Consider the following 13,281-nt stretch of genomic DNA (forward strand, 5'->3'; position numbering starts at 1 on the left):
TCTTTATTACCATCTCCTGTTCCTCATGGGTCTTTTTATGCAGTTTTAGGGTGGGACTGTGCTTTTCTATCTGTTGTCCTCCTGTCTGCATTTCTCCTCATCTGGCTTGGGAGGACTTGTTGCATCTAATCCTCTCCACTGGGAATGATGAAACTAATAAGCCTTTTGGATCCAGTGCAAAGGATGGCACGAAGGGGACTGTTCTCAGCCCATACCCATTGCTGGTTAATAGTACTGCCAAGGGCATATGATAAAACAAATACATTGAGAATGCAGATGTGTCAGCTCTTGTCTCCTACAAGAAAGCCACTCTTTGGCATCCAGATTGCTTTTCACTACTGTTGTGCCTGTACCATCTGCATTTACCCCATTGCAGCAGCCCTGGTGTGGGTGACTGGCTGGTCTGAAAGTCTGTTCCTCTGCCAGGAGCATTCCCCAAAGGCCCCGAATATGCATGACATGATCCAGCATGCAGATTTATCTGTTGCACACTTGCATGCGTGAACCTGGCCAAACATGAGTTCCATGCATTGGGATTCCAGTAACTCAAGGAGTCTGAAAATATGCAACAGTAAAACAAACATCAGCCATTCAACTTCCAAAAATTGCTTTAAGCCAGAAGAGACAATGTTGTTTCTGCAGGTCTGTTTTAAATCAACCCAAATATTATTTTAGAGCCAGAGCTATAATTCAGTAAAACTTGATACAATCTTGGAAAGCTGTAGAAGGTATCAGGAAATACCACTGGAAGTTGAGACCTACAGATACTGCAGTAATCTGCATTTTAAACTAAATAGACATGCCAGTTAAATACTAACTAGACACACTGCAGAGGATGATGGGTTACCTTTTCAATTAAAATCCTTAAAATTTAGAAGGCTTTGTCTGCATGCAAAAACAGAACCATTTCCCTAATGCTACTTGCAGCTGAAATATTCATATATAGGAAAGATTACTGCCATGGGAGTTTACTCAGTTATATCACTGATTGCCATACTTTGGATATCATTTAGGCTACCAGTAAGGCTACTTCCAGGATCTTCAGCTCTGCAGAGGAGTTCTGAGGGTAAGGTGTAAGAGTCTACCATCCCTTCAGGGGCTGCTGCTGCCACTCTTCCTGTGCAGAGGCTCTAAGGAGAAGAGATTAAAAGTCATCAGTGATATTTTTTTATGAAATGTTACAGTTTTGGATTGGGTTTGCTTCCACTATAATTTTTCTTAAATTGATAGCTACATTCTGTCCATTTTGCAAAAGTACGAATTGAGTTTCACCACACATTTTACTTGAGAGGGAAGTTAGCTGGCACACAAAAGTTAAATGACTTGGCATGTGAGAAAATCTGCTTTAGAGGTAGCATTGGAAGACACCAGAGCTGCTTCCCACCTCTCCTGCATCCATTTCTGTCTTGTGCTTCTGCCTAAATAGGAGAAGTGAAAAATCATAGACTGACAGAATTGTGACTGCTGGAAAAGACTGGTTGGTCTAATAGCATCGAGTCCAGCCATTAGCCTGACATGCCATATTCACCACTAAACCATGTTCCCAGGTGCCACATCCACACAGGTTTTTTAACACTTGCAAGGATGGTGGTACTATCACTTCCCTGGGCAGCATGTTCCAATGTCTGACCACCTGTTCAGTGAAGAAATTTTTTCTCATATCACAGAATCAAATAGGTTGGAAAAGACCTCTGAGATCATCATGTCCAAGCTATGACCGAACCCTATCATGTCAACTAGACCCTGGCACTAACCCTCCCCTGGTGCAACCTGAGGCTGTTTCTTCTTGCTCTGTCACTTGGTGTCTGGGAGAAGGGACCAACCCCCACCTGGCTACAGCTCCTTTCAGGGGGTTGTAGAGAGTGGTATGGTCTCCCATGAGCTGCCTTTTCTTCAGGCTTAACAGCTAAAGCTCCCTCAGCTGCTCCTCATCAGACTTGTGTTCCAGACCCTTCCCCAGCTCCGTTGCCCTTCTCTGGACTCGTTCCAGCCCCTCAGTGTCTTTCTTGTAGTGAGGGGCCCAGAACTGGACACAGGATTTGAGGTGTGGCCTCATCAGTGCTGAGTACAAGGGGACAATCCCTGCCCTGGTCCTGCAGGCCACAATTTCTGATACAGGCCAGGATGCCATTGGCCTTCTTGGCCACCTGGGCACACACTGGCTCATGTTTAGTCACTGTTGACCAGCACCCCCAGATCCTCTTCCAAGGGCAGCTTTCCAGCCACTGTTCCCCAGCCTGCAGTGCTGCAGGGGGTTGTTTTGACCCAGCTGCAGGACCCAGCACTTGACCTTGTTGAACCTCATAAAACTGGCCCCAACCCATTGATCCAGCCTGTCCATATAAAATAAAGCATGAAAATTTCTGGTAATACTTGTTTCATAGCTTCTTTCTTACAGACTCAAGGTGACTTATGAGTAAGATAACTTTCTAGTGAATGTATTGTTTCCATTGAAACATCAGCACAATATTATTATTCACTTAGGCTCCATATTTTTATCATTAAAAATACAGATCTAGACACTGCACACATTTTTTTACCTTTTTACCAAACACTGTAATATTATGATTAGATACAGAGAAGGCTTAATGTCTTTGAGGAATCAGTATTATATTTCTTTTCCTGCAGTTTTTTTACAATGTTGGTGTGACTTTTTCTCTGTTTAAGTGTTTTAAGATATAGAGTGGTGTCCATCAGAATATTTCTGTCAAGACTATTTTGCTTGAAAATGGCCTATGATCATACAAAACTTCCAATGTTTGTATTTGTTACAGCTTTTACAAACAAAATACTAGCATATTTGAAATCAATTAATAAGCCATACTTGGTGAAGGAAATTAAAACCAGTCACATGGCAGTGACATTTGAATCTGTCCTAGTACTGACTTTATCTTCCATGATATTATTTCTTAAAATTTGAATCCATTTTGTTCATGTTATACCAGTGGAGCTTTTGGCACTGAATCTAGTGAAGTCATTATCCAGACCTTGCCCTGAGCCTGGAAACATGGTGCATATTTTTACTGTGATTACCAAGAGCTGACTAAAATGATTTCTAAGAAAGTGTTTAAGACAAACTAAGGAGAACAGACTGCAATAGCCAGAGCTGTCTTCATAGAATGATAGAATGGTTTGGGTTGGAAGGGACCTTAAAGATCATCTCGTTCCAATCCCCTGCTGTGGACAGGGACACCTTTCACTAGGCCAGATTGCTCAAAGCTCCATGCAGCCTGGCCTTAAACAGTTCCAGAGATGGGGCATCCACGGCTTCTCTGAGCAGCCTGTGCCAGTGCCTTACCACACTCACAGTAAAGAATTTCTTCCTAATATCTAATCCAAACAATGCTCTTCTAGTTTGAAGCCTTTCCCCCTTGACCTGTCACTCCAGGCCCTTGTGAAAATAGTCCCTCTCCATCTTTCTGGTAGGCTCGTTTTAGGTACTGGAAGGTCACAATAAGATCACCCAGAAACCTTCTCTTTTCCAGGCTGAACAAACCTAATTCCCTTAGCTGTTCCTTATAAGAGAAGTGTTCCATCGTTCTGATCATCTTTGTGGCCTCCTTTGGACTTGCTCCAGCAGTCAATGTCCTTCCTGTGCTGGGGACTCCAGAGCTGCATGTCCCATATTGTTTGCAAAGCACCATTGATACCATAAAATATCACTGATACAAGAAAAAATATCATTGTTATAAGAAAAAATGATTGATGTAGGACCTCGAAATTCCAAAGATTTGAAAGTTGAATTCCACCGATTTGAAAGTTGAAGTGATGTTTCAAAAAAAAATTATGGAAAATTAACCTTGCCAGACTAATTCTAAGAAATGTGGGGGCTTTTAAAAGTACCAAATGAGATGATGTGAAGAGTTCTGGGGGTTTTGACTGCCCAGGAGTTGACAGTATATCTGTGTAATTAACCTCACAAAATAAAGTCTAATGCATAACTTGTTTTGCTGCTTGCTTTCGCCTCAGGTTTGCCAATTTGTCGTATCTGTCAACGGCCTCAATGTTCTCCATGTGGATTACAGGACAGTGAGCAACCTCATCCTGACCGGCCCTCGAACAATTGTGATGGAAGTGATGGAAGAAATGGAGGCCTGAAAAGTCAAAAAACCCTAATATTGGACATTTTTGTGAGAGAAATAGCAACAACCATGGAGTGGCATGACACAAGGCAGCAGAATGTTGCTGTGTCTAAACAGATGATTTTGCTTTTAGGGGAGGGGGCTTTCTTTCATTTAACAGTAATAGCACTGGTGATTATGCTAAGATGTGAACAATAGATACCAGCATATTTTCACTACAGACTTTTCTATGCCCAACAGAGACAAGATCAGGGCCTTTAGGTGGTCTGTCCAGCCATGGCTGCATTGGTCAGAATGGGTTACAGCCTAAGAGGCCATGAATATTTCCTCACAGTCCACCACTGTGGATCAAAGCACTTCAGGAGGTGAAAGAGCCAAACACTGTGGGGTCAGGATGTCACAGATGGTTTGCATGACACATTGACATTGGTAAACATTGTCCTGGTGTTCAGCTTTGTCCCTGGAGCATGTGGAGTCACAGTTGCTCTCTCCTTGGGTCGAGGGACAGCTGACTAAATCCTGGCTTGATTACAGTCAAACACAAACGAACTGCAAATGCATGAGAAAAGGCGTCTGTGCTCTGTACGGGATTGTCTGGTATGAATGTTTGGGCCTGAATACACAGGTTAGCCTAGGAAGAAAATAGAAAAATGTGTGGTACTTTTACAGAAACTGCCTTTGAAAATTGGTCTTTTAGTCTCAATGCCTGTGTGCTGGACTAGGTGCTTGAGTATAAAATATTGATTTTGAGGTTTTTTCCGTATCTGTGAAAGGTGCCTCAGCCTTGCTATTCATCATTTTGGAGAAATTTTGGACACCTTAATTCCTGGAAGAAGAATATTTGGCAGGTTGCAGTGCAAAATTCACAGTGTTAGCATAAGGAATGATGCATCCAGATGCTCCAGTAGCGAAAGTACACTTCAAACTGAAGCAATGTACTTGAATGTACATTAAGCTTATTAGCATTTTCCAATCATCTGACGTGTTGCAAAGAACCAACTTCCCACACAAGCTGCATTTGACACTGTTACAAATAAAACGTATTTAACTGATTCTTTTTGTTTCTGAAATAGTAGAATTTCTTCATTGAGGAATTCATGGAAGAAATATTTTTAAAAACATATATAAAAAATCCGTATTCGGCAGTTAGGTGACTCTTCAACTCGATGGTAAAGGGACTACATGGGTTTTCTTTGATCTTTGAACTGAATAAATACATCCTGCTCCACAATTATGAATATATTTTGCAGACTTTCTCTGCTGTCTAAATTTTACAATTAAAGCTTGACTTTCTATATGCACATACCACAAATCATTCAATTATGGGGTGGGGAAAGTATTTTTCCTCAAATAATTTTGAAATATGTTTTATATTAAAAATTGTTCTCACTAAATAAATTGCTCTTTCAGTATGTTTTTCACTCACTCAAACACTTTTACTTCAGAGGTACAGCAAATCTTCAAACTCACATATGCCTGCAGCTTTTTAGGAAGAAGTATTTGTGTTCTTTGTTTCTGGTTTTGTGTATCTGTAGTTGTATTTTCACCAAGAAAATTTCTCATATTCCGCTAATATGCAGCGGTGCAGGGAGGTATAAAACTGCAGCTGCTAACTTGATACTAACCATGCACAAGAGTGTTTGGAGGGTTTGTTCAAGTCATCTGCTATGACTGTTCTTGATCCCAATTGTACTCCCCAACATTTTGGTACACATGTACAACCCATAGCAGGTTACATTTTACAGTTCAGCTAAAATAAATAGTTGGGCACATAATGTTATATGAGATTGTAATATTTGTCCATGGTATCCACTCAGAACGGTTGGAAAAAATCTTCTTGTTCCAGAAATGTTTCAGTATGCTGTAAGTATTTTGAGTTTGTGAATCTAGGAATGCTTCTCCAAATATTTGTATTTAATTTCTATTTTTTTTTTCCTGGGTTATTTTGGTGGCTTAGCCCCTTTAAAATTTAAATTCTGCATGTTAGGCTAAGTTAAATATTACAATGTGAAGGATTTTGTTAGCAAAATGCTAATGATTTTCTCTAATGCCATCATGGATTCTTCTGTATTACATCTCTTGCCTTAGTTAATATTCTGGTACAAGTTCTCTGTAGCTTACAGATAATTAAGAAACTGGGTCAGAATTTGGCTTAATAATGCATTACAGAGTGCACTTCAGACTGGAGCAAAAAGAGTGGGAATGGGGGCAGGGAGGAATCTGTGCATTTTATTATGTTACAGATTGGAGATGGCATCTTGATTCACAAGATACATTAGTCTCTATCACAATTTGAGCACTGCTACTTGCCTTCTGTTTAACAGGGATTTCCATATTGTGTTCTCAGCTTGATTGACAATCTGGGATTTAATTAATTCTTTCTCTCTTCAATGTGACAAAGGTATTCAAATTGTGTCTGCAATGAAATTTTGTATTTTGGAGAAAAGGACACAAAGTAAGCAATTAAATTGCAGTTTGTCTGCACACAGTGCTGTATATGCTCCGAGACATCCCACAGGAGTCAGTGTCAAACTCTCATGCACTTCAGAGGGCACAGAATTTTGAAAGTAACAGAGCACCTTGCTTTCTGCAAAGTGCCGGGGGAAATGTAAGATTATTCACAGAAGTGAGGCATTTCAAGAGATGCCTGAATATCACAGTGTAGAATGAAGCAAGAAACCAGAAATTAAAATACAAACCCTGGTATCAGCAGTAATAGCTTCCTTACAAAGACAGGCATTTTTGTAAGACTTACTCTCTTCTGTGATTACATTTTTGGTTACTACAGATCTTGTGAGATCCTTTAATAAATCTCTGAGCCTTAATCACTCAAATTAGTGCCATTCCTCTGTACATGTACATTTGCAAATCATTTATGAACATCTTACAGCAATGCAATATTTAATTAAATTCAAGTAGCAGTTAAGCTAATTGGAGCATTAAATCAGTGCAATATTTCTCTTTTTTTCCTGTTATATTTCCTACAAGATACATCATTTTCGTTATCTTTTTCAAGATCAAATACTGTAGTATTGAACACAACTGGTTCCACAGCTAGTCCCAGGGAAGGCATTTTATTCACACAATGATGCAATAACCCACTTCAGGTGTATCAGAACTTAACTGTCTGCATTTTAAGTCTGCATAGAAGCTGAAAATAAAACTTTCAGAATTAAAAAGACATCATGGTGTCATAGCAGCATCTGAAATATTAGTGGGTGTGGCCTGCTGTACCTTCTTCTATGGGACTACATTCAGGAAGAGGTTTGGAAAGAGAAAGTCATGCAGTAGGACTGTTTTTCAAAGTGTTTTTCTTCTTTTTTTCTTAATTTTCCACTTTTACCCTCACTAATGACTAAAGAGTGCTAGAGATGTGTCAAATTCTGTCCCAGAATTACCAGTTTAATGGTCAGCTTGCTCCCTTAGCATGGTCTGGATCTCTATGAAACTTGTCCCAGTGTAGTTCAGAGAATAACATGAGATTTGAATCTGGGAACATTTGTTGTGCCTCTTGCCCTTCAGATCTCTGTACTGACTTGATGTACTACCATGGACATAAACAAAAGAGAGTACTCTGAGGATTAGGAAGAAGAAGCAACTGACTTCTTTCTTCTGTGCTGACAGCTATGATGCATAGTGGTTTCCCTATGGATGGAGAGAGAATGATAAAATTATAGGGTAATGCTCTAATAATTTCAGATAATACTGGGAATGAAATATTAATTTTTAATGTTAATTTTTCTAGATAAGCATTATTCTAATTTTAGGGACAGGAGAAACCAAAACAGTACGTTTTGCAAAAGTGTTTGCCCAGTGCAAGACAGGCTGAGAAGTCATTTGTTGCAATTATGAGTATTTTCTTCCCAGTGTGTAATTGGAACTAGACCACTTATGTAAGTGAAAAAACATGTATGTCACATATGTAAGTACAGTTAGACCACACCACTCTTCAAACAAAATGAGAGAACTTCCAACCTTTTACAATAAAATTGTCATTAAGGATTTTAATAAATTACCCTTTTAAAATGTATTTATCTGGTGAGTGATGTGGCTTATATTTTTCACTTTTATGCGATACTTATAAAAACAGAAATAGTACCTGCTAAATCAGTAATTCCCTTTGTATGCTCACAGTGCAGATAAAAATATCATTAACTTTCCAGATAGGCTGAGTGATTTTAAACCATTAGATTTCTCTACAAACTTGTACATAAATAAATATTTATACCTTAATTTTTAAAAGGATACACTTAATGCAAGAAAGAATTTAAGAATGTCAAAGGATGTCACAGGAATCAATGATACAATTAATTTATACTATCAAGCCAGTGTTTCACATATAGCTACTTAGTCTTTGTACTTGCAGCTCCTGAGGAAAATTCTGAAGTACTCAGAAGGGAGTAGCTATAACTGTCAAACTGAATGTCCTCTAGGAAAATGGCTGTTGTTTTGCAGTTAGGTATCCACTCTCATATTGGCCATGGGAGCTGTGCATTTCCAGTATTGTTGAAACTCAAGGTTCATAAGCACACATTTAAAATGCAACACTTAGCTTTAAGAGTGGGGGTTTGAAGCAGACACTGTACTGTAGGTAGCACATTGTAATGCCTTTTACACAAAAATGCTGCCATACACTCGTAGGTTTCCCATCCTGTGCTACCATAACTCTCCTTGAACTTAAGAGTACAACAGTCTCCTTTTGTATGGCCTTGTCAAATAATAACTTATTTCCAGAATTTGCAGGTGATTTGCAGAGGAAAACTCTATTTTCATGTGCAGCCTCTTGCTTCTGTTCCTAAGGTGCTTCTACCCAGAGATGTCTACAAACTGCTCTCTAGATTACAGTACATAAACAGCTAATGGTATACTGACCACTTCAAGTAGTCATTTCCATCATGCCTGAGCAGCTGAACACCTCCTCTCCAGGGAAATGCTCCCATTTCTCCTGCTGCTGCATGCACCCAAGCAGGCCAAGGTGAGGAACACTGGTCAAAAGGAAAGCCCACACCCACCAGACAGTTTTGCCTTTACCAGTGATTTATGGATATATTTAATCATCTTTCCTATACTACTTATTTTGCTGCATAGTTGACATTGGCCCTAGTTTATTCTTCCAGCTCAAAAATTGTTTCTGGAAGATCTTGATGGTCCTGCTTCCTTCATATTTTTACTAGTCTGTTTTTGATCACCATCACTAGCTTTTCATAAATTAGCCATGCTTATTTATCAAGCCAAATATTTCAGGAAAACAGGTGAATTGGCTGCTGCTTTATGATCAAATGTTAGCTTACGTATAAACAAAGCCTCAAGGCAAGAGAACAAAGTAAGAAAGTGTTTCAGTTCTTTTTGAGCTTGAATCAAGCTAAAATTTACAAATCGTTGTTCAAGAATCATTTTAAGATAAATGTCCATATGCGGCTCTGAGAGCCAAGAGTCTTCCCACGGTTCCTCCATAGTTTAGATATGGAATAGCAAAACAAAAACAAGAAGAGGAATCCAAAGTTTCCAGGGTTTACTGACACAAATCAGTCGCTTAGGGATCGGGGATCGTTCTGCTCACAAATCTCCACCATTATGTTGCAGTGGGGATACTGCAACATGCATGTATCAAACCAGGAGTCCCGTGGAAAGGAAATATATATGGACGGATTCTTGCTAGATGTTTCAGAGAGATGTTTATTTCTCCAGCCGCATGGCCGGGGCTCTGCCCAGGAACTGTTCCAGTCCCGGACCGAGGGTCCTTCTGCCCGCGCAGGGAACACAAACCAACCCATGGGAACGAGGCTGAGCAGGGGCAGGGAAACCCCGTGCCTGTGCCCTCAGGGCCCCTCTGCCAGGGCTACACGGCGGGGAGAGGAGACCTCAACAAGAAAAAGTTACCATAATTGATGGAATAATATTCATTTTAGATATAAAATGGTACCACATCTACTCTTAACAAAGCTGCATATGATTCATAACACAGTATGGGCCACAGCCTTCATGGACTTTCTCAGATTATGGAGACAAAAGGAGACAGACCTCCAAAGTGTGGTGTTTTCTTTGGGCCTCTGGATGAGCTACCCATGGTTTCCTTTCCTCCCACATCAGCTGGAGCACAACCTCCCAACCATAGCTAGGCTTGGAACCATATAAACTTTTGTCTTCACTGCTAACTGTAAAGACTGCAGATTTTTATAATTACATTTTGTTTTTCACTTCAGGATTTAGGGTTTCTTTTATTAAACAGAAAAACAATCAATTTCTCCATCTATCTGATAAAGAAATACTGCTTTTTTCCCCCTTATGTTTCTAGTGGGATGTGTGATGAACAGAAATACTTTTCAGTTTGTACTCAAGCATGACTCAGGGAATACTTGGTCTTACCTACTCTTCTCAGGCAAACCTCCTCTGGGAAAATTTAATGAAAATTTCCTGAAAACCTGAGCAAAACCTGCATTATGATGCCTGTATTTCCAGATCGTAGCTGGAAAATACATAGTATGTTCAAATAATTACTTAAAAAAAAAAAAAAAAGAAGAGACAAGCTTTTTTTTTCCTTAAAACTCATTTAAAAATTGCAGATGGAATGTACTAGCTTTTATGGCTTAACTTGGAAAGGAAGAAACATGAAAGTATTTAAGATCTTAATGTTACATTTTTCTGGTGTCTTGTTTTATATGCATTTTCAGCTCAAATGCTTTTTGAAGATAACTTTATGCACCCTTTTGTTTGTTACTGCAGCTGGGAAGTGTGTGGGGTTTTTTTGTTTTGCCAGAATAAACAAGATCCTGTTGAATATTAAAATATTCAATATGTCATTTTCTATTATACTCTATCAGGTGAATTGTCTATTAAATGCTTAAAAGATGCATTTACAAAAGACTGCTGAGTTACCCTCTTAATGTTTGATTTACATGATAAAATGTGTGTTATTATGTGTTACACTTTTGTTTCATTTCCCACTGTACATGACTGTATTATTGTTCATTCTCCTAAGAGATTATTTTCTGGGGGTTATTGAGTCACATTCCTTATACTAGCATCTGTATTCCATTTAAATATAAATCCCCTGGACCTCATCTCCTATAGTTAGAGAAAGAAAAAATCTCTTCTGGTTCAGAAATTTTAATTTGGAAGATGAAGGCACAAAAACCATTTTCCTTAACTCTTGCTGATTACTGCTTCTTTCTCAAAAAAAATCAGACAATGCTGTCTTAACGTGCAAAGCTTCAGGAAGTCATCTAATACAGGAATAAAAACTTCATGATTAGGATCAAATTGTCCACATTTTAAAGGCTCTTTGATGATACCCTTTTCCAGTAGTTATCATGATTAACTCCTAACAATGGGCTTGTGATTGCAAAGATGACCTTTGGCACACGGGTTAATGCAGTGCTCTTTTCCCAGCACTGCAGATAGTCTGAACAAAACATCACAGCAGGGTGATGGCATCTACTTCTACTTACCTAATTGGAACCAGAGCACAGAAACCAGGGGCTTCGTTCTGTTGCATACACATAAATGTCAAGTCCCATTGAAGATGCTTTTAGGGTATTTGAGACATTCTTCTGTAGCAGAGAACACCTTCAGGTAAGCCTATGATCCCTCAGGTAAGTCTGTGACCCCTCAAAATCACATCTAGAGACTAAGTCCCAGAGGACATCTAAAATATTATAGGATACTTACGAATGCATTGGACACCTCTGTGTGAGCAACTGAATGACATCCCTAATAATCACCACTTAACATCAGCTAATTCAATTGTCTCACTGCTGGTAGTTTTTTTGGAGTTACCCAGCTGTATATTCAATTAGCAATGCTGATGGAAAAGAACATCCTGGCTATCCAGCCAATTCCCAGAGAAGCTGCTGCACACTTGTATTAAGCAGAACTGACTCTGATGATGTGCTGTTATTAAATGTCTCAAGAAATGTGTCTCCTTTTCCTTTCCTCTTATGCTTTTAGTCAAGATGCAAAGTGGCCTCTCACCCAAAGATCACTTCGCTTCTCAATTGTCTATTGCCAGTCAAGGGGACCAGAGCCATTTGTCAGATGAGCTGTAATCTGTATATATAAATGATCATATATAATTACTTCCTGCATGGTTCAACAGATTGTCCTGCTTTTTGGGTGTTACTGTTTTTAAGCTGTCCTGAAAAGTACTAATTTCACCCAAGGAGTCACAGCAAGGCAGCAACTGCTCCCATTAGCAAAATGGGATTTTGTGAAGGAGGAGCAGCTACTACAGACTCAGCACATGAGAACAGATGCAGCAGCAGCAGCTGAGTATTTCCACATAAACCTAGCTTTTATTGCACTGCTTACAATGTGACAGGTATTGTAGCTCTTGGGTGCCTTGAGGTATTTATGTACCACCTTACACGCCAGTGATGGCTCTCCCTACTATGTCCCTTGCACCACAGTCAGTCACATCTCAGTGTTTGACATCTCAGCCTTTGTACAAGGGGAGTTTCTGCTCACCCCTGTAGCAGAAGGGGGCACAGGCAGCATCCAAACACAAGTGAGGAAACTGATGCAAAATTTATAGAGAATTTAGGTGCTGACATAAAAAAACCCAGCAACATTAAAATCCCTGTTAACTCACACACATGTTTAGAGGGCCATTGGGATTGAAGATTTCACCACTAGTTACCTAACATGTGGTGACTGTAGCATTACTAGCTGGCTTATACCTCTTCATAATGTTCATGTTCTTCATAGTTTTACAGGACATCCTCAGGGTCCCCCACCCCCACATCCACCGCTCTCCACGTGTTACCACATGAGCTCCTAGATCCAATGTACACGAAGTAAAATCGATGTGGGTGTCTTGGGTGTCTACGGCCATCAAGGAAGCCTGCAGAGGAGCAGAGCTGGAAGTCAGTCTCTCAAAACCTTGGCCAGTGTGCAGCCTGCAGGAGAGCTGTTCAGAGAGCAAGCGAGGCACACACTCCCTAATGCAAAAGGCAGCACTGCCCCATATTGACTGCAACCCACAGGCTCCACGGCTGTGGAAAAATATTTCCCTTTATGTATTTTGAGTCTTCTGTAGCCATAAATGTGTTATCTGCAGCCTTGTACTTCAGTTTTGGCAGACTCTTGTCACCAGTGTGCCAGGTACCCATCATGTGCGGTCAACCTGCGATATGCTCAGCTCCACAGTCCTCTTCGAGCTCCTCTCCGAGCTCTTCTTGCTCCCAGGCTGTCCTGGCGAGAG

The 13,281-nt window shown here is 40.0% G+C and overlaps 1 protein-coding gene across 2 annotated transcripts in view; it reads left to right on the forward strand.

Moving 5' to 3' along the window:
* Positions 1-10,835, forward strand: part of DEPTOR (DEP domain containing MTOR interacting protein) — an 82,776-nt gene extending 71,941 nt beyond the window's left edge. For both annotated transcript variants that reach the window (XM_082291935.1, XM_082291936.1), the window contains one exon: positions 3,970-10,835. In XM_082291935.1, coding sequence (XP_082148061.1) covers positions 3,970-4,098 — 129 coding nt within the window. In that variant the 3' untranslated portion in view covers positions 4,099-10,835. The remainder of the gene's footprint in view (positions 1-3,969) is intronic.
* The last annotated feature ends 2,446 nt before the right edge of the window (positions 10,836-13,281 follow it).

This window comes from Coloeus monedula (assembly GCF_965178545.1).
Source record: "Coloeus monedula genome assembly, chromosome: 1".
Lineage (NCBI taxonomy): Eukaryota > Metazoa > Chordata > Aves > Passeriformes > Corvidae > Coloeus > Coloeus monedula.